The sequence below is a fragment of the Notamacropus eugenii genome, chromosome 1, assembly GCF_028372415.1.
Source record: "Notamacropus eugenii isolate mMacEug1 chromosome 1, mMacEug1.pri_v2, whole genome shotgun sequence".
Taxonomy (NCBI): domain Eukaryota; kingdom Metazoa; phylum Chordata; class Mammalia; order Diprotodontia; family Macropodidae; genus Notamacropus; species Notamacropus eugenii.
In genome coordinates, this window is record NC_092872.1 from 602,367,262 (window position 1) to 602,392,276 (window position 25,015).

The 25,015-nt window shown below is 39.0% G+C and overlaps 1 protein-coding gene across 1 annotated transcript in view; it reads left to right on the forward strand.

Moving 5' to 3' along the window:
- Nucleotides 1-23,567, forward strand: part of PYGB (glycogen phosphorylase B) — an 86,958-nt gene extending 63,391 nt beyond the window's left edge. The window contains exons 14-20 of the mRNA XM_072634655.1: nucleotides 871-1,018; nucleotides 4,437-4,495; nucleotides 10,281-10,422; nucleotides 13,039-13,246; nucleotides 15,049-15,183; nucleotides 17,369-17,435; nucleotides 21,654-23,567. Coding sequence (XP_072490756.1) covers nucleotides 871-1,018; nucleotides 4,437-4,495; nucleotides 10,281-10,422; nucleotides 13,039-13,246; nucleotides 15,049-15,183; nucleotides 17,369-17,435; nucleotides 21,654-21,806 — 912 coding nt within the window. The 3' untranslated portion in view covers nucleotides 21,807-23,567. The remainder of the gene's footprint in view (nucleotides 1-870; nucleotides 1,019-4,436; nucleotides 4,496-10,280; nucleotides 10,423-13,038; nucleotides 13,247-15,048; nucleotides 15,184-17,368; nucleotides 17,436-21,653) is intronic.
- Nucleotides 23,568-25,015: the final 1,448 nt, after the last annotated feature.

Sequence of the window (25,015 nt, forward strand, 5' to 3'; positions counted from 1 at the left end):
AAAAGTATATCTTAACTGTCTCTTAGTAGCAGGTTTTATCTTAAAAACTTGATGACTGTGTGACCTTTGTCAGTGCTAATAAAAAGCTGAGTTTATGTAATTTGAAGCCTTTCAAACCAAGGACTGAATCTCTATAGAGCTAACTTGAAGTAAAACACAACAGAATTCCTTGCCTCATTGATTTATATCTGATGGTGTTTCTTCCATTTAAAAAAAATTCATAGCACAAAGTTGATTTCTTTTTCCCAAATGTTTAACTTAACATAATGCTAGTGATACATTCTGTTTTAAAATTGTCATTATTGTTTCTTCTTCTTTCTCTTAATTCTTTTCATTCTCTGTTATTAGCACCCTTTTCTACATTCAGTGATTCCTTTTTATTTTGGCACCCTTTTCTGCCATTTGTTTTTTGGTCTAATCCAGGGTGGGGAACCTGCAACCTGGAGGCCCTATGTGGCTCTCTAGGTCCTTAAGTGCAACCCTTTGACTGAATCCAAGTTTTATAGAACAAATCTTTTTATTAAGAGAATTTGTTCTATGAGGTTTGGATTCATTCGACCCAGTTCAATGATCTAATCTTTTCATCTCAGCTCTAATCTTTAAGCCTTACAGTGTTCTACCTCCCCTGCCCTTTTTTTGACTACCTATGAATTTTTCCATCCCCATTGGTTTTCCAGCAAAATGGGAAAAAATGCTATATCTGAGCTGAAACATAAATGTTCTCCTTTAGGGAACAGGAATAGCTGAATACTTGGAATATCTTTAGATCCTTAAAGCTATTGTTGAGCAACATTACAGTATTTGCCAGGCCAAAAAAAAAAAAAAAATCAAGAAAAATTTAAATGCCTCCTTCTGTTTTTTCTTCCCTAGGAAAACAAATTGAAGTTTTCTGCCTTCCTAGAGCAGGAATACAAGGTGAAAATAAATCCCTCCTCAATGTTTGATGTGCATGTAAAGAGAATCCATGAGTACAAGAGGCAGTTGCTGAACTGCTTACACATCATCACGCTATACAACCGTAAGTGTTGGCTTCTTTAGCATTTCAGGTTTCAGTGGGGCATTAACTATTTCATGATTGTGATAGTTTGAAAGAACATAGTTTCATCATTTTCCTCCTTCTAGCGCCCCTTGTTCCCAACAATTTCCTAAGCCTCTTCATTTCTCATTTCATTTCGCCATTTCTCAACTATTTTTCTCTCTTATACTTCGTTATCAGAGACCTAACAGTCATTTCCCCTCAGACCATGGATCATATCAAAGAGAGGGTAATTTGGGATAATAGACTTGTGTTTTACTTTTAGGGTCATATATCTAGGGCTAGAAAAGATTTTAGATATCATTTAGCCCTGTTACCTCTTTTCCCAGGTTAGGAAACTGACTTTTCCACGGTCATAGTAATAGATCTGGGATTCACACTCCAAATTCAATTTTTTTTTTTGCTATACCAAATTCCAAATTGAAATTATGCTATTTCTTCCAGCCAGACGAAGTAATAGCTGCTTACACGCTTAATTTTAAGTTGGCTTTCAAAGAAATGGAGGGTAGTTTTTTTACTCCACATTTTTTATCTTTTGTGTCAAAGAATATTGTCTTTTAAGTAAAATTATCATTTTCTAATTAATAAATATCAAATTTTGTTACTTTAATTTGCATAGTTGTACTTTCTTTTTCTCCAGTAATAGAATGGAGTGTTTTGGCATAGAGTGAGGTATGACTTTTGTGGGTCTCAGATGTTTTTAGTGATTCATAGGGAAACAATTTTACTGAAATTAAGTTTATTTTGATCTATTTAATCTGTTTGTGGAACTGAAAGTTTTTATAACTATCAGTAGATAGATAGGGTCCAAAAACCTAGGAAAAAGTATCAAGCCATTCGTTTAGAAAGTACTTATTGAATACCTGCTTTGTTCCTAGCACTGAAGAGAATGCAAAATAAATAAAACACAGTTAGTGCCTTCAGGATCTAAAAAGTCTAGTCAGAATTGCACATTTGAAATTTTCATTCACAATATGGGGTGTTTTTTATTCAGATCCCAAGATATAAATGATCTGGACTTGTAAGTACCATAAGAATTCAGAGAAAAGGGAATAATATCACTAAGGATGGGAGCTGACAGGAAAGGCTGCAAGGGAGGGAACTGGGAAACTTAAGGGATGGAGTAAATGGTTTAAATAGGTGGGAAGGAGGGAAGTATATTTCAGTTAGGAGGATTCCAGGAGCATAGGCTTAAAACTGAAATCCAGCATGACATATTCAGGGTGGGGCCAGTGAGGAAATCTACTCAGAGCTATTTGCATTTGAATTTTATAGGGCATTTTCTTTTTTAAAACTACGTAGAGTTGGTTAATTAAACTTTAGCCTTACCTAGCCTTGCTTACCCGAGTCTGTAAAATATGATGGATTAATATCAATTATAAAGAGAAGTAGCTTTGTAAGAAAGAATTCCATCAGCAGGTTGATCTTGTAGACATGGATTCCTCAGCTGTTTGGAGATTATTTGGGACCACTGGCTCTCTGTTGGTAAAACACTTTTAGATTTGCCACAAGTTGGGTTAATCTTTACAACATCTCAATAAAATTGACACATATTTCTAAAAATAAAGTCTTTATTGTCTTTAACTTAAAGGACAGAGTAATTTTCAGTTCAGTTAGTTAAACTCCTACTATCTTCTTCTTTTTTTTTTTTGGAGGCACTCAGGGTTAAGTGACTTGCCCAGGGTCAAACAGCTTGTTAGTGTCTGAAGTCAGACTTAAACTCAGGTCCTCCTGATTCCAGGGCCAGTGCTCTGTCCCACTATCTTTAAGAAAAGGTGCTAGGTGGTGGTATTACAAAGACTAAAGTAAAACAAATCATATTGCACACATTAGTAGATTTGATGAAGTAGACTGACATATACCTAGTACAACAAAAGGTACATTGGTCAAGGTCAGTGTGCTGTAGCCAGTAGGACCCTGACTAGACTTTGAGGCAAGAAGGTTCACATCCCAGCTTTTACAATAGCTTTGTGTCTATGGGCAAATTACAACCTCCCTTAACCAATTCCTCACCTATAAAATAAGGATTAGAATACCTCTCGTAACTCTTAGGATCAAATGAGATTTGAAAAATAATGATAAAATGCTTTTTAATTCTTATTTTAACTTATTATAACATATTATATTATAACATATGAGACATTGCTTAACGTGGACTACTTGAAGACTGGCTTGATCTCACAGCCCTTAATTTCCTTGATTCTTGTAGGCTGCTGATAAGAATTGTAGCTTTCTCAATCAGCATTGATGGCTGAGGTTTCCTGGTGGCCTTAGGTTTTGTTTTCCTTGATCCAGTGAGTTTGATCTATGATTAAACTTCTGCCTTCTATCACTGGCATGTGGCTTTCAGCAACTTTAGCTTGATGGTTGGTGAGGATAATGAAGCCTATTCTTCCCTTGACCCAGGTTGAAGCTGATGTTGAAGCTGATGCTATACCCTTTGAATAGGGCTGGGAAATTGATATTAGCTTATCTTTATTTTCTGATTGATGGAATTAAAATAACAACCCAGTGACTTAGTGAAAAGAATCAGAAATGAAGGAACTTGGTTGAATTCTAGTTTTGACTCTTCTGCTTGTTATCCATATTAGCCAGAATAATTCATTTAACCTCTTGGGCTTTTAGTTTCTGCATCTTTGAAATGAGGGAATTATCTCTAAAAGCCTTTGCAGGTATAAAAAAATTATCTGATTGTGTGATTCTAAATATTATTCTTTGAGCTTTGAATGTGGAGCCCAGAGAGCTTGAGTCCAAATCCTGGCTATATCTATTATTATCTGTATGGCAGTGAGTAGGTTAGTACTCTGGGCCCCGATTTTAAAGATTCAGTAATCACTGAGTTCCTTTACAGCTACAAATGTGTGATCCTGTGATAGTTCAGTGATAGAGCTTTTCATGGCAGTGGCAATATTCTCTTTCGGTCTTTTCAAGGACTTTCAGATTACTTCCCCAAATTACTTTGAATTTCTCATGAGATTATTTTGTGACCAGATATTTTTAAAATTATTATAATGATCCCCTCAGGAAATTGCACCATATAATCTATATTTTCCATGGCCGTCTTACTTTATGTTTATCTCTTAATTATTAACAATTCTTAATCATTTTGGATTGTACACAGTAAAGAAAAGGAAATGAACTTTTCACTAATGGGGAAGAAAATTATTATTATTATTCTGAGCAAGTTAAGTTGCAGTTACTGTGCCATATTTTATGTTTCATCTGTATGGAAGAACCATCCTTTCTTTTCTAGTTGTATCATTTTGGTGTTTTCCTCTGTTGTATGATATTTAAATTATGTTAGAGTGAAGAAAGAAAGGGCTTTATCATACAGATATAATATGAAGTGATTTTTTTTAAAGTAATTGTCCCAGTTTAACCTCCTTTGTTAACCCTGCAGGAATAAGGAAAGACCCAGGCAAATCCTTTGTACCAAGGACCATCATGATTGGGGGAAAGGTAAGGTATCTTTCTTATAGATTCATAGACCATATGTTGGTAGAATTTGTACCATTTTGTTCCTTGATGGAAAGATTATGGTACTTTTTTATATTGGTTGGATGGCTTATCCATTCAGTATCTACTACTTTAGTAGGGGGTCTCCTAGAGTTACTGTGGCTAAAAACATTTATCTTCCAGTGCATCTTAGTGACTTCTCTGTCATTGAACTTGAAGTCCATTAAACTTCCCCCAGTTATTTTTCAGTCTGCTTGCTCTTTAGGTAAACTATCCCTATCTTATTCTTGTGAAATGGATTTTTTGTACCCAAGTGTAACATTTCTCATTGATCCCTCTTAAATTTCATCTTCATTTTGACCATCAAGCTCTTTTTGAATCTTCACTTGTCTGTTATGTTCTCCGTCCTTCCTGGCTTTATGTTCATCCACATGTTTCACAGGCAAGCCGTAGTGGTCTTCTCCCCCCTCATAATGTCTTTATCCAAGTCGTTGAATAGTGCCAAGCACAGATCCCTTGGATACCCCATTGGAGACCCCTTGGCAAGCCGACATCAAGCCTTTAATGGATGCTCTTTATGTATCATTTAGCTAGCTCCAACTTTGCTCCAGATATTTTTCCATCTTTTCCCACAAGCATAGCATGAGGTCTTTGTCATATACTTTGCTAGAATGTGGGTAAACTAGGAGATAGTGTGGTTTAGGGGAAAGGCTGTTAAATTTAAAATAACCCTTCCAATTTTAAATCTGTGATCCCACATATCTGCACTGTTCCCCTGATCTTTAGACTAGTAAGAGCACAGATAGCAGATCTGGAATCTGATTGGTATAGGAAACTCACTCATTAGGAAGATCAGCACCTTTTAGTTGTGTAGAGCAATGAGAGGTTAAATGAACTGCCCATGACCTCCAAGCCAGGATATGTTAGAGGGAAGATTTGAATCCAGATCTTCCTGGCTTTGAGGCAGCCTTCTGTCCATTACACCACACGGCTTCTCTGCCAATCTTGTAACCCTGTCAAAAAAGGAAATGAGGTTATTGTGGCTTGTTTCTTGGTAAAACCATGCTCCGTTTCTGGATGTTCATTCATCATCCCTTTAATAACACTTTCTAGAATACCAGCAGGCGTAAAAATTAAGTTATTTGTGTTCTATGTTCGGTTTCCTCTTCTGAATATCTACACATTTATCCACAACTCTGAAAGAATTACGAAAAATGCCATCCATCCCCAGAAAAAAGAACTGATGGAGTCTGAATACAGATGGAGGCATACTTTAAAATTTTTTCTTTAGTTTTTATTTTTGTCTTTGTTTTCTTTTACAACATGACTAATATGGAAATATATTTTGCATAATTATACATGTATAAGCCGTGTCAAATTGCTTGCCTTCTCAATAAGGAGGGGTAGGGAGGGAAGGAGAGAATTTGGAATTCAGTTTTTAAAATGTAGAAAATTGGTTTTTACATTAATTGGGGAAAAATAAAATATTAAATTTTTTAAAAAGAAAAGAAAACACATTTGCTCTTCTCCAGTCCTAAGAGGCAGTGTTTCTTTTGTTTTCTATGAACTTTCAGGGGTCATAAACTGATTGCTGAAACCCTCAAGGGAAGGAGAAGTGACCATACCCTCTTAGAGTTTCTGTTAAAGACATTATTGGACAGGTACTGTAGGTTTGGGAAGAGCACAGTTCAAAAAATTCATTGGAAAGATAGTCAGAATCTCATTAATTAAATTCTTAAGATCATAGATATAGCACTGTATAGGACCTCAGAGGTCATCTAATCCAGTCCCTCCATTTTATAGATGAAATGAGGCTTAGGGAAGTTCTGTGACTTATCAGAGATAACACAAAAAACAAGCATCTTCTGAGGAAGTCAGCCTAAGAAGATGTGAAATTCTAAAGAAATGGAAGGACAGTTCTAATGATAAGGAAAAGAGAATGTTTTTTAAAGATGTAGATAGGGATGTATAGTTAACTCATTGTGTGCCAGTCTAGTTGAACCACCATCACCACTACCTCGACTACCATCTTCCCTCAGACCTCAGTGGAAACATCCCGAGGCCCTGAGTCCAAGAGTATTGGGAATATCCCCTAACTCATCAAAAATGTTTTCAGATCAGTCTTTGTAACCATCTTGGAGAAGAGAAATCAGTGTGGAAAATGGGTCCCACTTTCCTCCTCATCAGCAAGAACTATAACAGGCAGATGAACACAAAAAGGGAATGACCACCCCTCCCAGACCACCCGCCCTGCTTCCAGCCCAGCTCTCATAGCCGTTATCCTTGGAGGCAACTCCAGAATCCAGGAAAGTTCTTCCCACCAAAGTCTCTGAGGCTGTCAAATGGTTAAGTATCAATCAGAAAACGATATGATTTTATCGGTGGAAATGACTTTAATGAAGAACCACTATTGTCTTGTACCCCATGGCCCATGAGACCTTTCCATGTGATTAGTAGCTGAAACTTTCCATATGGCATGTCTTCCCATAAGAATGTGAGCTCTCAAAGAACAGGACTTCCTTACTTTTCTCCGTGTACCCCTAGCACTTATCACAGTGCTGTGCATATAGCAAGCATTTATTAAATACTTTGTTCATTCCATCAGTCATTAACTAACCAGAGGCCCAGTAAAGTCCCTTGCAGCTCATCTGTGATAGTGGATCAGTAATCATACTTGTGCATTTTTAAGGGCCTCAGCATATTGTTCACATGAATCATATATGGACTTGGTGACTTTATTGAAGTAGGATCTTAGTATCTTTGCCAATTTTTTTCACCTGGATTTATAATTCAGGATGATAACTTTAAAAAAAATGGGTTAAATGCATTTTGCTGTTCCTTTTTTGCTCCTACTTTCACAGTCAGAAGAAGGAGGCTTTTGACAGAACTTAGAGGAATCCTAGTTTGTAATTTCCTCATGGCCACTATGCCGCACACATGAACAGTGGCAGGATGCTGTAGCAATGCAGTTGTTCATTTTTGGGCTGGCTTACTCACTGTTTTTTCACCCATGGACAGCTGGCTTAGGGTGATAAAGCCTGTGCCGTTTATTTGCTTACTATACCACTGACATTCGGATCATTTACCCTGGAGCAAATACTACTCCCTTTTCTCTTTGTTATTTCCCCCTCTGAATTCCTCTGATTAAATCATTTGCAAACGCATACCATCGCATTCTTACAATTCAGTCACACCATTCTCTTGAGTGTTTGGAAAATGGACCCAAAATATAGGGTTTGGCTATCTTTTCAGCTGGAAATTAAGCCGTATTTGCCCTTTAGTCCATTTTGGTATATTTTTTGAAATATATGTAGTACTTAGTATATGTATATAAGCTATTTCAGGAAAGCTGAGTGAGCTAAAATAGAAATTACAAATACACCTACTAGTTCTGCAAACTTCTTATACACTTTGTATCCATGCACAAGATAAACACAACTTTCTATCAGTTTTGCAAATCAAAGAATACAGGGAAAGTATCCATTAAAAGCTTAGCACTTCATGAAATACTATAGCCTTGAAGGAGGTCTTGTACTTGATGGCATTGGACTCTGAAATATGCAGTCTTTTTTTTCTAAGATTCTTAAGCATGTTATTAGAATTGGAGGGAACCTGTGTAGGAGACAGGATTTGTTGTTTGACACAATGTAATGGCTTGAATGGCTGTAAGAGTATTAAGTCAGCATTCTTTGAGGTCATTCCCTGTAGTATTGTTTTAGTTAGGTAGCTACTTAGATGTTCTGATGTTAAGGCATTTTGCTAGATTGTGCATTGAATAAAAAATAAAAATAACGCAGCCTTGAGCCTTTGGAGGTTATGTTGTGATGAAGAGGGAGGATGATACAGGAAGGAAAGTGAGTAATCCTTTATAAAAGTGCCTGCCGTTTGCCAGGCCCTGTGCTAAGTGCTTTATACATATAATAATAAGTGCACAAACAGCCATCACACAAAACAGAATATAAATGCTGTAAAGTAGAGACAGAATACCATTTAGCTTTGATGGGTTACCTCTATTTAGAGGGAAAGAAGTGGGCGTCATGGATGAGGTGGAAGGATGCTTTGGGATTTCAGCAGGTAGAGACTGGGATAGAGAAAGGCCATTCTAGCAAGAGGGAGCAAAAACAGAGAGAAAACAGAAAGTACATTTGGGAATTAGGGAATAATAGTTGGGCTGGAATGTACCAGGAGCCTAATTGTGGAGGCTCACCAATTTTTGCTGTGTTCGAGAGGCCATATGAATTTAGCAGTGGTATGCAGGATGCTTTGTAGTTGAGAGAGATTTGAGGCAGGAAGATCAATTTAAAAGGCATTGCAAGAGCCCAGATGAAGGATAGTGAGACCTTGGCATTAGGGTAATGGTTGTGGGAGTTTTTTAAAAAGAGAGGTTAAACATTAACATTTATCTTTTAAAGTTCACAAAGTACTTTCCGTATATTATGTCATTTGAACTTCTCTATAACTCTGTTCTTACTATTTTATCCTCATTTTGTAAAGGAAGAAAGTAAGGCTTAGAGCAGTTAAGTGACTTGTCCCTTGTCACACAGCTAGTCAGTGCCAGAGGCAAGATTTGAACCCAGGTCTTGCTGCCTCAATAAGACCATTGCTTGATATGATAAGTTTAATATTGGACATGTTACATAAATGGTAGCTTTTTGTTTACTCTGTGGCCTGGGCAGCCTAACTTCCTCCTAATTAATTTATTTATGTATTTGTTTTAATCTCACTGTCTCTCTTTCTTATCTTTCCAAACTCCTAAAAGGAATTCCCAAAGTAGAAAAACAAATTGAATGAACAAATTTAAAGAAATTGTTGTTCCCAGAGAAATGTGAGATTGGTGTTAGAGGTAAAATAGTTAAGATCAAAAAGTGTTCAGTATCCCTGTGACTGTTTACATGTGTCTTTGAAGTTTTATATTGAAGTATTGGATTTATTTTTCAAAAAACTATAGGTTTGGAGTAGTTCAATAGAAATCATATGAGCCTTGTGGCTAAGAAGTTGCCTCAGTTTTATCTCAAGAAAGCAAAACTCTTTCTATGGGGATATTTGTATCCAATAATCGTTAAACATTTGTAAGCACCTTTTATGTGCCAGGCATATGTGCCAAGTCTCTACCCTTCAGGGGCTTGCCAATCTAATCAAAAAGACAACATGATAAGTATGTGCAGACAAGCTGCATAGAGGATAAATAGGAAATAATCAATAGACAGAAGGCACTAGAAATAAGATTGATTGAGAAATGGTTGGATGTAGAACCAGTATATTATGAGATTGGAAGGAAGGTCAGAGTAGTCAATGGTTTCTTAAGTGTTCAGATTGAACTGGAACTGATAGGTTCAGAAATTGAATATTTCAGTTTTCTTTTAAGAGCCATTAGTAATTGGTTTTGGATGAGTTTGAGAAAAAGGGACCCCAAACTATACTGTCTCCTGGAATAAGGAAAAGGGGAGGATATGGTATCATTTTCCTTTGAAAAATATAAACCATCACTGTAATAAATGGTGCTCATTAGTTATGTACCTATATACTTATTGGCTGTTTTCAAATGCAAAAATTTTGACTGCTTCAGGCTGTAAACTCTTATCGTAAAAGTTGAGTGATAACATGAGATGATTCCATGAGGGTATCCTTAATGTTTTATTTAGTTTCTCCTACAAGAGAAAATTGCTAGTTTGTAAGCATTTATCCTAATAAACTAGTAATAATACTATTTTCTTATTTTTTCTCATTCTTAAATGATCTGTAGCCTTCCATGTATTTTTATAGCTCTTTGATCTTTGTCTGTTTGCAGGCTGCTCCTGGTTATCACATGGCTAAGATGATTATCAAGTTGGTTACATCCATTGGTGAAGTTGTCAATCAGGATCCAATTGTAGGGGACAGGCTTAAAGTGATCTTCTTAGAGAATTATCGAGTGTCCTTCGCTGAAAAAGGTAGAACTTGGAAATCTTCACTTGAAATACACATGTGGCCTCTGGTTATGTTGGAAACAACTCATATTCATGTACTATTTCCTTCTGCTTCCTGCTGGCAACTGTAATATGGAGTCTAAGACTCTGGTCTGTGCATTCCTTGGGTTTTCCTTAGAACAAAGTAACTTTTGATTAAACCTCAGCCTGCAGGTAGAGGGAACATTTTCTAGGCTTCTGAATGCTAAGGGTGAAAGGCTAATCATTAGCTATCCTCTAGTCTACCATGACGGAACTTCACCCTAGAAATTAAAGCATGTACTCACGTAGCAGACTAGGCATGACCAAGAAGGACATTAGAATTCTAAGATTAGAATTGTCTGTGAGTCAGTAAACATTTATTAAGCTCCCTATGTGTCAGGCACATGTGCCACATCCTGTGCTATGCTCTGGGGATGCAAAGTAAGTCAGAAGAGAATCTGCCTCCCAAGGAGCTCTTAGTCTAGTAGGGGAGATCGCGTGCAAAGAACAAGGTACAAACAAGCTCTATGTAGGATATATTGTAACTAATCAAATGGGAAGGCACCAGAATTAAGGAGAATTGGGGAAGGCTTCCTGTAGAAGATGGACTTTTATCTGGGGCTCAAATGACGCCAAGGAAGCCGAGAAGCTGAGGTGAGGTGGGAGAACTTGACAGACATGGGGGACAGGCATCTAGAGGCTGTCTTGGCACTGAATTCCCCTTATCTCATGGCTTTCTTTTTCCTGTCTCTTATCCTTCAAGCTCATCCCTCATTTCTCTTTTCCCTCCTCTCTGAATTTTTTCCAGTTTTTCTTCCCCTCTGTCTTTGGTCTTAGTCTCTCTCTGTTGGATCTGTGTCTCTTGTGTCCCTGCACATGGGGAGAAGCTGTGATCAAAGGCAGTAAGGCAGTAGGATGCCTAACAGCTTTCACTTACTGTGTTTCACAGTGAATGGAAACTTACTAAAATATTCTCCTCCTTTGAGAATTCAGGAATGGAAAACTCAGTCAGGTGTGACCTGACTTGCTTTATATATAGCCATACTGCATCTAACCAAGAAAATGTATTTAACATATGAGACATCACTTCATTTTGCAGGATTCTTTGAAATCCCTCTCATTCCTTCTGTATAACCTCCCCTGGGGTTAGCTTTGGACTTTTCACAGAGATCGGATGCTTCTTTTCTTCTTACAGCATTTGGTCTCACCCGCTACTTCTGATTCTGGCAGCCACTAGTATTGGTTCTTATATGTCTGCAGCTAGGATTGAAGGAGAGCTGAAAAGTCTGAGATTTCTCTTGTGAGCTGTTGCAGGAATATGCATCAGATGTATGTATACATGCTGACCTTGAGTACCTTTCCAAAGCTCTTCCAGGTTAATGAAGGCTCTAGATCTCAAATGTAAATCCTGATTTTCCTAATATGAAGACAAATATTTGGCAGGCAAGTGACTTGCACCATCCAGTAAGGAGTTGATCTGGGGTTTGAATTCCCAAAGTTGCTGGTTATCTATTCAGTCCCTGGTGCTTCACTTGGCTCTAAGCTCACTAAGCATGAACTGCTAGTTGCAGCTTTGCAGACTCCCTGAATAAAGGAATGCATTCAGATTATGAACTGATTTCTGGCTAAATTTTCCCTCTCTTCCTAGCCATCCTCTTTTTCAATTCTCCTGTGTCCATCTCTGCTTTATATAGTATTTGGGGTACTGCCAATCCTATATAGAGAATGGTAGTAGTAATAGTTCAGGATTCAGAGTTCTGCCTAAATGTTCTTTTATTCTTACTCTATACATAGTAATATTAATGATTCATCATAATGTTCTCAAAGAATACTCCTTAGGGAAGCTTTTGGACACGGTCTTACTTGTGCCGTTAGGAATGACCTTGATTCTTCCATGTCTACAAACCTAGTTTTTTCTCCTTTGAGGAAGGGCTGGACGTGGCTGTTCTTTGTATCAGTATTGCCAGTAATAACAATAAAAAGCAGTGATACATCATAAACTACTCCCTCAGTCTTTTTATTTGTCAAACTTGAATAGCAATGACATCAAACTAAGATGTCTTATTGGGTAAGGCAAAAGGCTAAAAGAACCTTTCTTGCCAGCATGTTGGGGAGAAACTGTAGTGTAGAGTGCAGCTTTTCTATCATCTAAATCATGGAAAATTCTAATTAAGAGCACTCTTGGGATAAACTGCAAGATCTGATGCTAAGTCTCTAGGTGCCAGATCATGGAAAATGCCAATGAACAAAATCTGTTCTATGCTGGACTGTCATCTCTCCCTGCATGCCCTTTGCATTTCCCCAGTATCACTCTACTAAGGAATGTTATCTTATATTATCTATTTAAATGGGCCTTCTGGGCACCTGGGAATCCACCTTTTTTTTTTTTTCTCATTTTTACTGATGAATTTTTTAAAAAGCTTTAGAAATCTAATTCCCTCTATAAACTATAAACTATAAACTAAGGAAATAAATCCTTGGTCAGCATTGATTTTGGTAGATTATTTCTCTGGCAGATGTAGGAGTGTCTGATAAACTAAGTTTGATAGACTCAGGATTAAAAGATGGCTGAATGAACTCATCTCGTTTTATGTTGCCCTTTTTCATCTCATCTCACAGTGATCCCTTCAGCCGACCTGTCACAGCAAATCTCCACAGCTGGCACAGAGGCCTCAGGCACAGGCAACATGAAATTTATGCTGAATGGAGCCCTCACTATTGGAACCATGGATGGTGCTAATGTGGAGATGGCTGAAGAAGCTGGGGAAGAGAATCTTTTCATCTTTGGTATGAGGGTGGAGGATGTGGAGGCCATGGACAAGAAAGGGTATGTTTATCTCCATTGCTTAGTCATTTTTCCTTTATTTCCTTTTATTTGTTCCATAAAGCATGGCATCTAGTTGTTGTTTTTTTAATAGTTCTAGGTCATTGGTATAGTCAGACATTGGTTGAGCTTGAGAATTCAGCTTTACAGACATTAAGTTCCTACCTGTGATGTACTGTGTTGGTCACTGGAGAAGGGACAGTTTAGATAAGAGATAGTCCCTGCTCTCATGGAGCTAATATTCTAGAAGGATAGAACACATGTACAGGCAGATATGATCAGTAATACTGTGATAAGCACTTTAGATACATGTAAAACAAAGTATTTGTTAAGTTTGTGTGGGAAAAGGTGTTACTGGTGGGGAGGAATCAGAGAAAGCTTTATGAACTTTGAATACATGGTAGGAAATAGAATATGACAGTGAATGAATGAAATATCAATTTGTTAAACACTTAGTATGTGCCAAGTACAGTGCTTTGCTGGGCCTAAAAGACAAAATGGAGAACAGTTCTTGCCTTCAACAGGAAGGGGGGAAGAGAAGGGAAGAGCATTTATATAGCACCTACTAGGTATACTATGTATGCTAAGAGTTTTACAAATATTTCATTTGTTCTTCACAACAACCCTGAGAAGTAAGTACTTTTATTTTCCCCATTTTACAGTTGAGGAAACTGAGGCAAACAGAGGTTGAATAACTTGTCTAGAGTCACACAGCTGGTAAATGTCTGAGGCTGGATTTGAAATCGTGGTCTTTCTGTCTTCAGGCCAGTGCTCTATCCATTGCACCACCTAGCTTCCCCCAGGAGCTTGCATTCTAATAGAAGGAGACAATAAATATAGGAGAATGTTAGGAAGGGACATTTCACTTTGGAAAGGTATTAGTGACAGTGAGTAGAACCTTAATGGAATGGATAGACACAGCCTTTCTAGTAGCAGTGGCAGGATTGATGTATTGATTTGATTTTGGTTCCATACCAGGAAAAGCGTGGAGGGAAGGGGAAGACAGCTGGTGAAGAGACAATTTGAGGAATAATGGGAAACTCCTAAAATCAGTCAGTCCTGTTGCAGCAGGCCAGCTGAGGAACTCAGCAGTAGGGATAGTGAGTCCTAAACGGAGCCAGGAACTCTGTTTCAGAGATAAAAGAGTTAAGTCCTTCATGACATTACATTTGGTAGAATGATGCCAGATTGTGGAGGGCCTTGAAAGGCAGAGGAATTTGAACTTGGCTTAGTCTTTCAAATGAATCCAGTAAAGGCTTTTGAGCAGAAACAGCTTCACAGTAAGGCCATTCCCTCAGAGATGAGCACAATATGATTTTTGAATAACATAAAAAACGATTATCTTTGCAATAGGTGGGGTTCTCAGAGCTTCCTTTCCTCAGGTTTGGCTAAATATCACACAGGAAACACGAGTGTAGGCACTTCCTCTTACCTACACATGGTCCCTCTCTGGTCCATACCTTTCTCTTGTCTTTGCCGTGGCAGTCCTGGGGGCTCCATGTACTTCCTCCTCACCTCGGCCACCTAGAAGCTCTCCCTTCCTCTAAGACTCAACTCAAGCACCACCTTCTACATGAAGCCTAGCACAGTCCTTGGAACATAGAAGGAACTTAATAAAAATTTGTTGTTTATTTAACAGAAGTTTGTAAGAGAGAAGGAAATACTGGTTAACTCTGCATCATACCTTTGTATGTTCACATAGTAAAAGTTACTAGAATGGGGAGAGCATCTCATATTTGGCCTATCATCATACATAATCTACTCATATGTCATCATCAGGAATATTTGTCTTTATTTCCCTGCAGGTACAATGCCAAGGAGTACTATGACCGGATCCCAGAGCTGAAGCAAGTGATTGACCAGATCAGCAGTGGATTTTTCTCTCCTAGGGATCCTGACTGCTTCAAGGACGTTGTGAACATGCTCATGTATCATGACAGGTAGAAAATTAGCTTTAGTTTCACACTTGTCTAGAAATTTCCATGATTTGAAGTTCAAGTGTAACCCAGTGAGTGCAAAATATTTCTTTTTTGTATATCTGTATCTCATTCTATCTGTATGTATTTTGACACAATGAAATATTGAGGGGGTAAAGGAAGGAAAGGAATAAGCATTTATATAGCACCTTCTGAATGCCAGACACTGAGCTGAAAATTTTAAAAATATTTCATTTGCTCTTCATAACAACTCTGGGAGAGAAGTGCTGTTATTATCCCCATTTTGCAGTTGAGGAGGAAAAAAAAAAAAAGAGGTAAAGTAACTTTCCCAGGGTCACACAGCTAGCAAGTGTGTGAGTGAGTTCAGGGTTTCCTGACTCCAGGCCTTGCTCTGTCCACTGCACCACCTAAAAGTGAATTTTCATGAAAAAACTTTTATCTTTTCCCCCAGAAGGGGAGCTAAAGATGGCTCCAGTAAAGACTAGTTCAGTAATAATGCGTATGTGATTTTGAGGGTGAATATACTTCAGGACACAGTTGTAGCTCTGACAGAGGTCATATCTGTAAGACAGAGCACTTGGTCCTGGGAATAAATGACTTCAGTTCTAGCCTAAACTCTATCTCATGCACATGAGCCCTCATAGATACAACTTTTCCTCCTGCCACCACTGCTATCCAAGTATGGCTTGTCTAGACACCTTACCTAAGTCAGAATGTATCCTCTTCACTGTGTTTCCTTATCACTGAAATCGGGGTTATTGCAACAGCTCCCTACCGATCCCAAAGGCTTATTATAAAGATCAATTGTAGTAATATTTGTAAATGCGATTACAACTGAAAATAAGTTTTATTGAAATGAACTAAGGGCCTAATTATAAGCAGAAGCCTTTGCTTTAAATGCAGGAGCTCTTAAATTTTTTTGTGTCATGGATCTCTTCTCAAAACAGTGTTAGTTTAAAAAATTTTTTTAATTGGAGGAAATGCTAAATTTCAGTTAGAGATTAATAAAGTAAAGATTTGATTTTTCTCATGCAAGTTCATGGACCCCTAAAATCTTCCTATAGATCAGGGTTTGTGGACCCTAGCTAAAGAACTCTTGCTTTAAAAATTGTAGGAGTGACTTTTGCTTTCTTTAATCCTGCCTAGAGGGGAAGTTTTAGTCATGGTCTTCTGGGATTATGTAAAATTAGTAGATGGAAAATGGAGTAAATAGGCTCTTAAGAAAGCATTAGTATGTTTGTGTGGTATTGCACAGCTTAAGTCTAAACATGAGTGGTTAACTAGTACTGACATCGGTCATGTTCACTGGTTAAGGTACAGTGTTTAGGAAAGAAGTAGTTCCATATTTAGCCAATGAAGTGTCAGCTGTTAACTTCAGCTCTTTTGTTGAAGTTAACTTTTTTCTTACTAGTGCTTAGAATGTTCATTTTCCTTCTCTTACTATAGCTCTTAACTAGCAAATCTATTTAAGAACTGGCCTTTGGTAAATTAAAATATATTTAAATAGCCACAAAACTTTGATTTTATACTCAGGAACCAAGCTCAGCAAATGTATTTAGAACTAGAAGACTAAACAGAAATGCAGTCAATAAATGTGGGTCTGTCACTATGACATTCTACGCTAAAGTTCTGCTCCAATGTCTCACCACGTTATCAAGCTGACCCAGGCTTCTAAAGGGCTTCAAGCATGGACCTCATGTGTGTCTTTTAATTCAAGGAGTAAACTAGTTCAGTTGGAAGAAAATAACCATCATATTAGATGCCGGGTTGTGATTTTTTTTATGTACCACTGGAAGGAATACCCGTATCAGTACTACCTCAGATCTTTTGCAGTATTGAAGAAGTTAGCTATGAGAAACTCATTGACATAAACAGAGAGCTTTTCTCTATGCAACACTTAAGATTTTCAAGTGTTTGTAATGGCGCTTTTGTTAATGGACATCATCACTTAAGTACTTTTAGCCCTAACTTTAAGGTGTTTATCAAAACTGATGTACATAAATCAGTGTGTACCTCATTCTTTAGAAATGAAGATTGTTTTTTAAAAGAATTAGTGTTAAAAATTCAAAGAACTGGATCTTTTCTGTCTATTCACCCATGTCCTTGTTCATGTAGAATACAATTTCTCCAGAGTATTTTTTTTTACTTTGCCCAACTTTATTCTAATCACAATCTATTTTGTTTTCAGGTTTAAAGTGTTTGCTGACTATGAAGCCTATATAGAATGCCAAGCAAAAGTGGACCAGTTATATAGGGTAATGCTGCGTATATCCTCTGAGAACGTAGGGGCATGAGATGCTCTGCAAAGGTCTCCTGCAGGATGGCACAGCCCAGCACAACCAAATATCATACAATCTGTCAGGGGATGTTTCTGTCTGGCTTCTAAGGATCTTTGCCCAGTCTCCTGGCTAGCTGTTAGCATCAAGGACAGAAACAAACCATCTCTCTCTTGCTGTACATTGATTTCATTTTCAAAGAGGATTCTTTAAAATGTTATTTTCACAACTAGATTGTAGCCTCCAAGTGGGGTTGCTAGAGTTTGGAGAACATTTCAGAGACCTGAGTTACATAATTGGATGTAGATGATCAGCTTAACATGTTCCCTTGAGATTGTAAATGCCAGAAGCTCTGCTTTCTGTACCTTGTTAGCTTCTCCCTTTTCCTTTCTACTTGTAGTATCCATAGCAATGTAGAAATGCTCCCTCTATTCCCCTGTAGCCCAGGTCTCTTCTGTTCTTGGCACAGTTGTTAGCAGGGATTCTTTTTTTTAACTTGTCTTTGAGTGCAGCAGGGAGATTTGCCACATCTCCTTAGACTGAAGAGTTAGGATTGGGATGGTAAATACATTGAGCTGTTGGTCCTCAGATGAAAGTTAATGCCAATATTCATCCATAAAACTTTCATAGATAGGATGACAGGTTATAGACACCATACTGCAGCAGTGTTAGAAGTCATTCTGTCCTAGTTCAGTTTGTGTATTTTCATTAGATTTTTTTAAGTAACCTGTACCATAAAGTAGCCATAAGAATGAGCATAGGGACATTTCTTTCTTTCACTTTTTATTAATTTACTGTTTATAAAGTACTTGCTGTATTGTCAGCACTATACCAGGCACTATAAATATACAAAAGAAAGGAAAAATGGTCTTTCTCCTCTTGAAATCTAATTAAGGAAGCAGATTTACATACATGAAACTTCTAAAAAATAATTCAGGGCAGTGCTTGTGCTGCAGAAATTCAGAGTAAAGAAAATGTCTTAAATTGTAGTTAGTCTAGGAAAGCTGATGAAGGAGGCTATTTGGGCCTCAGACTTGGAATTTGGCCTGAGAAAGAGCATTTCTAGCAGGATAAAAGCATGAGCACAGACATAAAAACAGGAATGAATACTGAGTCAGAAAAAACCTAGGCTGACTAGAAAGGACAGTATACTTGGAGGAGTAGAACCTGAGATTAGAGACAAATTTCCTGTTGAGCCTTTGGATGAGAGGACTTTAGGTTCCAGATTCAGGACTTTGCATTTAGACCAGAAAGCAACGGAAAGCAGCTCTGTGTTTTTCAGCAGGGAAGTGAGTGATGTAACACATTAATTAGAGAGGGCAGAAATTACAGGGAAGGAGAATCACTTAGGAAGCAAATGCAGTTATGTAGGCATGAGGTGATAAACAGAAAATTCAGAATAGGTTTAACAGCGATCACGCTGCTACACCTTTTGATTCCTACTTGACTTATTTTGTGTTAACGTCTCAGGGGAACTGCAAGGATGGCTGCTATTTTCAGATTCTTTTTTCTCTATCTTAGAGATCAGTAGAAGAAGCAAGGGATATTGGGTAAGAGAAACTGAAAATGGCACTGATAGATGTGAGTGAGTTCACTGTAGATTGGTAGGCCAAATGACTCCTGAAAGCCATTGAAAAGGCTGCCACGAGAATGACACCATCCCTTTTTATTTGTCAGCCTTATATTCAGTGTCAGTCTTAACCGTGAAGTGTGAAGTTTGGTCACCAAGCACATACTAAACACGTGCTATGTTCCAGTGGCCATGCTAAGCACCCTGAGATATGAAGAAAGGCAGAAATGATCTCTGATGTCAAGGACCTCATGTTCTGATGGGGAAGACAGCATGCAAGCAGCCATGTGCTTGCAAGGTTTTCACACATAAATGTGTATGTGTGCATATACACACATATGTGTATATTTACACTCTTTTTTCTCTCTCAGAGAGAGAGAGAGCATATGTTTCTAAATGGGAAGTAATCTCAGAGGAAAGGCCTGATGGAAGGTGGGATATCTAGTCTAGGAAGAAGCCAGGAGAACCTAGAGGTAGGAGTGAGAAGCTTTCAGTCTAATACATACATGTACACATAGCACCTAAGCTCAGACTTAGGAAGAACCTCATCAACCATGTCTTGTAACCAAGAGTGTGTTCCATGACATGATTGCTGAGATCTTCTTTGACTTTCTCTAGTGAGGGGAGTACCCATTACCTCCCCAAAGCATCCCATTCCACTTTTGTGGGTATCCCATGTGCCTAGCCCTGTGCCTAGCACGTACTTGTTGGTTGGAGGGCTTTGGTTGGTAGGAAGTTTTCTTTACATAAACCTAAAATCTGCCTCTTTGACTTCCACTTATTCCACTCCTACTTATTTCTTCTGGATCCAAGGAGAACAAATTGAATCCTTCCCCATGGCAGTCCTTCCAGTACTATGTGCTGTGTGTCTATTAAGCCTTAGGGTTTTCCCCAGGACCTGCTTTGCCAAGGTTACTTGGCTCATGACAAGTGGTCTCTTAGCAGCAGAGGTTCTGGCTGCTTAGTGTCTTTCCTGGTTAATCTCCCGAAGCTTTAGAAATTGAAGTCTAGAGTTTAAAAAGCCCAGCAGGTTGACATTTGGGATGAAAATGATTTAAAAAGAACACAGAGACTGAGAATGTGGAGTCTGCCTGGATTTTGTGCTAGACTTTTTTTAAAAATGTATTTGTCATATTTTGGGTAACAAAAATTTCTTTTAACAAATAATGTGTCTTTACAGTGTTTGTACCTGCTTTCAAGCAGCCTTGTGTGACATTAGATTTAGCGCCTAGCACTGATGTAAAGGAGAAGCCAGCTACATTTTTCTCTCCTGTGGGTGACTACAAACTGTGTACTTGTAGTTGGGGTGAAGCAGGATGGTGATGTGATCTTCTAAGTACCAAAGGCCCCAGAGACGACCCAGTGAATTACTCAGTTTCCTATCCCAAAGAAAGTTTCATCCCTTTGTACCGTAACACACAAACTTTTCTTCACTGTTTGTGGTTGCAGGAAATTGTTGTTCTGTCATTTTTTAATCGTGTCTGTATGACCAACCCCACTTGGGGTTTTCTTAGCAAAGATAGTGGAGTGATTTGCCATTTCCTTCTTCTGTTCATTTTACAGGTGAGGAAACTTGAGGCAAACAGGATTAAAGTGACCTGCCCAGAGTCACACAGCTAGTATGTGTCTCAGGCTGGATCTGAATTCAGGTCTTCCTGACTCCAGACCTAGCAGTCCATCCACTGTACCATTTAGCTGCCCATGGAAAATAGAGGCCATATTTATAATTGAGTTTTTAACCTCCTCTGCCATGAAAGTATCTACCCAAACTGTAATTTAAGAGCGAGAATAAGGTGTTTGAATTTCATTTTCCTTAATTGTCCCTGCCTTATCTCCAGAGAACATTCCTGGGTACAGTGAAATGACCAAGTGAGAGAAGCCTCCTTCTTCCCCATTGGAGTAATCAGGTCCTGCATGACTGAGAAGAAGAGGCCATGGGGCAACAATTATGCTTTTTCTTTCCCTACCTCTTGGCTTGGAGTTTTTTAATGAATGGCTTGAAGGCTGTTAAGGATGGATTGAATGGTTATTGTTCCAAGTTTTATGTCCTGAAGGAAGGTTAGGCCTTAGGCACTAGGAGAGGTTTTGATTTGGGATTGCTAGTCTCTCCCCATCCTATCCCTCCCTCACTTCTCCTTCCCTCCCTCTAATACCTTGAAGACTCAGAGAAGACAGCTGACCTGGGTTTCAGGTCTGAGCTGTAATCCTCTCTACACTGCCCTCCTCCAGTGCTGCTCATGTTGTTCACATGACACGAATCCATTCTGTATCCCTGCTGTTTCCTGAAACACCAAGCACAGAATAGGCACACAGTAGGTAATCATTAAAGACTTCTTAAGTTGAATTGAGTGCCTGAGGTTTCCAGGTTCTATTCCCAGACCCTCTGCTGGTAAAACTAGACAGGTCAAGCATACGACTTCCCCAGTAGTACATTTCCCTCCTGGTCACCCTCCTGGGTTCATTCTGGGGGCCCATATCATTTAGTAATAGTCTCCTAGTAAATATAGGAGTTAGGGCTTCCTCATCTCCTAGCAAACAGCCTTGAGAGCCACAGTTAGAGCTTGAAGGTCGTTATCGCCATAGTCCCTCAGTTGACAGGTTTTTCTAACTTCTCTTTTGTTCTGCAGAATCCCAAAGAGTGGACAAAGAAAGTCATCAAGAATGTCGCTTGCTCTGGGAAGTTTTCCAGTGACCGGACAATCACTGAGTATGCCAGGGAGATATGGGGTGTTGAACCCTCAGATGTGAAGATCCCACCCCCTAACATCCCCAGGGAGTAGCTGTCCCATCAGGGGGCACTGCTGGGAACAGCAGTCTCATGGATTCAAGATGGAAGTGCTTCTGGTTTCTAGTTAACTTTGCACCAAATGCAGTTTGCAGTCTGTTTACCACCACTGGATGATCTTGTCTTTATAGAATAGTATTTCTCAGAGAAGGAAGTGATGGTGGTGATGGTTTGAGGGAAAAGAATGAGGGCATGATTTATGCCTGTGCTTCCATGTTAGTGAGGTAGCTTAGGTGCTGGGTGCTTTGGGAATTTGTGTCCCTTTCCTATTATCCCTCCATGCCCCCCAAGGCCCCCCCCCCCCCAAAAAAAAAGCAGCTCTGTGAAGATAGGAGGAAAATCCTCAGTAAAGTGAGCATTTAGTAGGTGGTAAGATGAATGGAATAGCTACTTGGCCAGCTTTATCCTGCTTGCTCGTAGGCATAGTTCTTGGGTTGCTTGCCGTCTTGTCGCTTCCTCCAGAAGACTTGCCCACTATCTTCCAGCCAGTTTGGATTCTTTACTTGCTGGGACTCTGAAACACAACACCTGTAGTCTGTATGAAAATGGTCTTGATGAGATATGAGCATGTGCATGTCAGCAAAAGCTTTGGAGGTGCATAGCAGATGCAGCAGTAGTCGTGAGGCTCCTTTGAAAATGATCCAGGGCTATTATAATTCCCTTTGTCTCTCTCTCTCTCTCTCTCTCTCTCTCTCTCTCTCTCTCCTCACACACACACACACACACACACACACTCACTCACTCACACGCTCTCTCCTCCCTCCCTCAACCCTCCCACTTCCCTTCCCCCCTCAGAGTCTTCTCTGACCCTGTAAGATCATGAAACCTTTCATATCTCCATAGCATTTCATAGTCTATGTAGTCTTCTCTTTTGTGTGTAAATGAACAGGAGGGGAAATAATTCTGTCTCTCAAGAATTGTTGATATCTGGATTTTTTAAAGTCAATTCCATTGAAAAAAAATCAAGATCATGACTAGGTAGAAAATAAGCATTTTTTTTCTTTTAAAAAAGAAGGTACTAAAAGGTGCTGTTCTGGCCCAATTCCATGGTGCCAACATGTAAAGAATGGTATTTAGCAGACTAGGGACATTTGGGAAGCTCTGCTAAGCAGGGGGACCTGTTGTCCACAAAGAGCACTCTTTCCTGAACAGATAGAACACCAGCTCCCCCAGAAACCCAGATGTGGGTGGTGTCATCAGGAAGGTATTACTGATTTAAGTTGCAAATTGCCTTAAAGATTGAGTTACTAATGCTGGTGAGGGACATAGATTTGCTAGCATTAAATTTTCCCACTTCCCAATTTTCCTTGTTTTCCTGCATCGCCAAACACACTTTCTTCTTAGTTGAAGGTGGACAAAGAGTCCATATTGGTCAGAAACATCCTTAGAACTTACCAAAGTTCAGGAAGTCCTTACTTGTTCTTTTTGCAGGTAAAACCGTTGCTATTGCCAAGTGCACAAATTATCTTAGTTTTGCCCTATCATATCCTCCAAGTAAACAGAGATAAAGCTTATATATAGCTTCATGTGGCTTCAGGGCCAGTGAACAAATAAGCAAACATGGAAACTCCGAGCTTGAGAGAGGCCCCCCCTTGGTCCCCAAATCACAGCTCTGGGGCAGCTACTGGTGCTCTCTCTGGTAGTTTGTCCACATGTGGGTGATTATAATCTGGGCTGACATTTCCTAGAAATGTCAAAAGCAGAACAAGATGAAGGACACGGCACCATTTAGGTGAATAAAATTATTTTAACTGAAGATTAACATGGTTTTATTTTTTTTTTCAACAACAGTTAATAAGGAACTGAAACTAGCTATGGTTTTTTCCTTCTTTACCAATTGAAAATGGTACTTTTTAGCTCAGTATAAACAAATTATTTGCCATGAATATATTAAATTTGTCTGAATATTGCTGAGCCCTACGCAGATACCTAGCAACTACTCTGTTCCCATTGGGTGTACTGGAACGTGTCTTATGCTTTGGCTGAGGACACCCCTGAGGTAGCTGGACCCCCTAGCTCATAGTGGCATGTTTTGGGCTTTTATCTAAACAAAATTTGCTTCTCCCTCAATCTGTTTTCAGGGCAATTAGATCCTACTCTTTGTTTTCCCAAAGTGGAAAGGGAGGTAAGACTGAATGTTGTACCTTTTTCTGTCTGAATATGAGGGTTCTTGATTTAGGTCCTACTTTTCTTATCTGTTTGTTCTCTTCTGCATTGTAATGGAGTGGTACCAGTAAAGGATTGAAGAATGGAGAGATTGTGATTTGAAAGCAAATCTGGGGTGTGTGTTTCTTTGTTGTTACATTTGCTGAAACACCAAGGCCAAAGCATTCTGTGTTGCTGGTGGAAGTGTATTGTCCTGTTCTTTGAGAGTAGGGTAAGGGACAGGCCTCCCTGGCTAAGCTAACACTCCAGACTAGATCTCATATGATTAATTTTCCAAAGTAGTGAAAGTCTGCAAAGAAAAAGGTATGGGAAAAGCTGCAGAGTTAACCTTTTTTGATCATTGGAAAGAGAACCAGTTATTTGGATCAAACTCAGATTTTAATTCCTTAAGTGTCAAGCTGTTATTCTTGGAGGCTTCCTTACTTGCATGTTGGGTGTATGGATATCTGTTGCCTTACTGTCTCTCTTTGTTTTTGAATAGCCATTTAACAAGCCAGGCCCTTAGTATGCTAGGCCATTGAGGTTTTCCTAATGGGGCATTTCCTTAGTCAGGAATGCCTGATGGTGAGTGTTGTTCCAGGAACTCACTGGGGTTGGTTTAGGAGGGAAACCTGGCTTAGCCCTGAGGCAGAGCTCTAATGTTTTCCACCCTGGCAGCATTCAAACCTTTGTGTACACAGATTCTGTATTCCATGAAGCCAGCACTGTATGTGTGAAATCACTCTGTCTGTAGTGGATCACTGTTACTATCCTTGTGTGTGAGAAACTGATTAAACAATTATGTCAATGGTTAATTGGACACATATCCTAGACTTTTTTTTTTTAATGCAAAATCAAAACCCTGTTTGTTACATCAGTGCCCTCTGTTCTCATCCTCCACTACCAGTTCATCTGAGTTATGCCTAGTAACAAGCAGAGAAGCCACAAAGGATTAATTAAGCATCCTCACTCTTCCACTCCAGAGTGCAGCACAGCCAGCCATTGCCAGGGAAGGACACCGATTGAGGAGAGCAGATGCCTATTCATCATTGCTTTGGC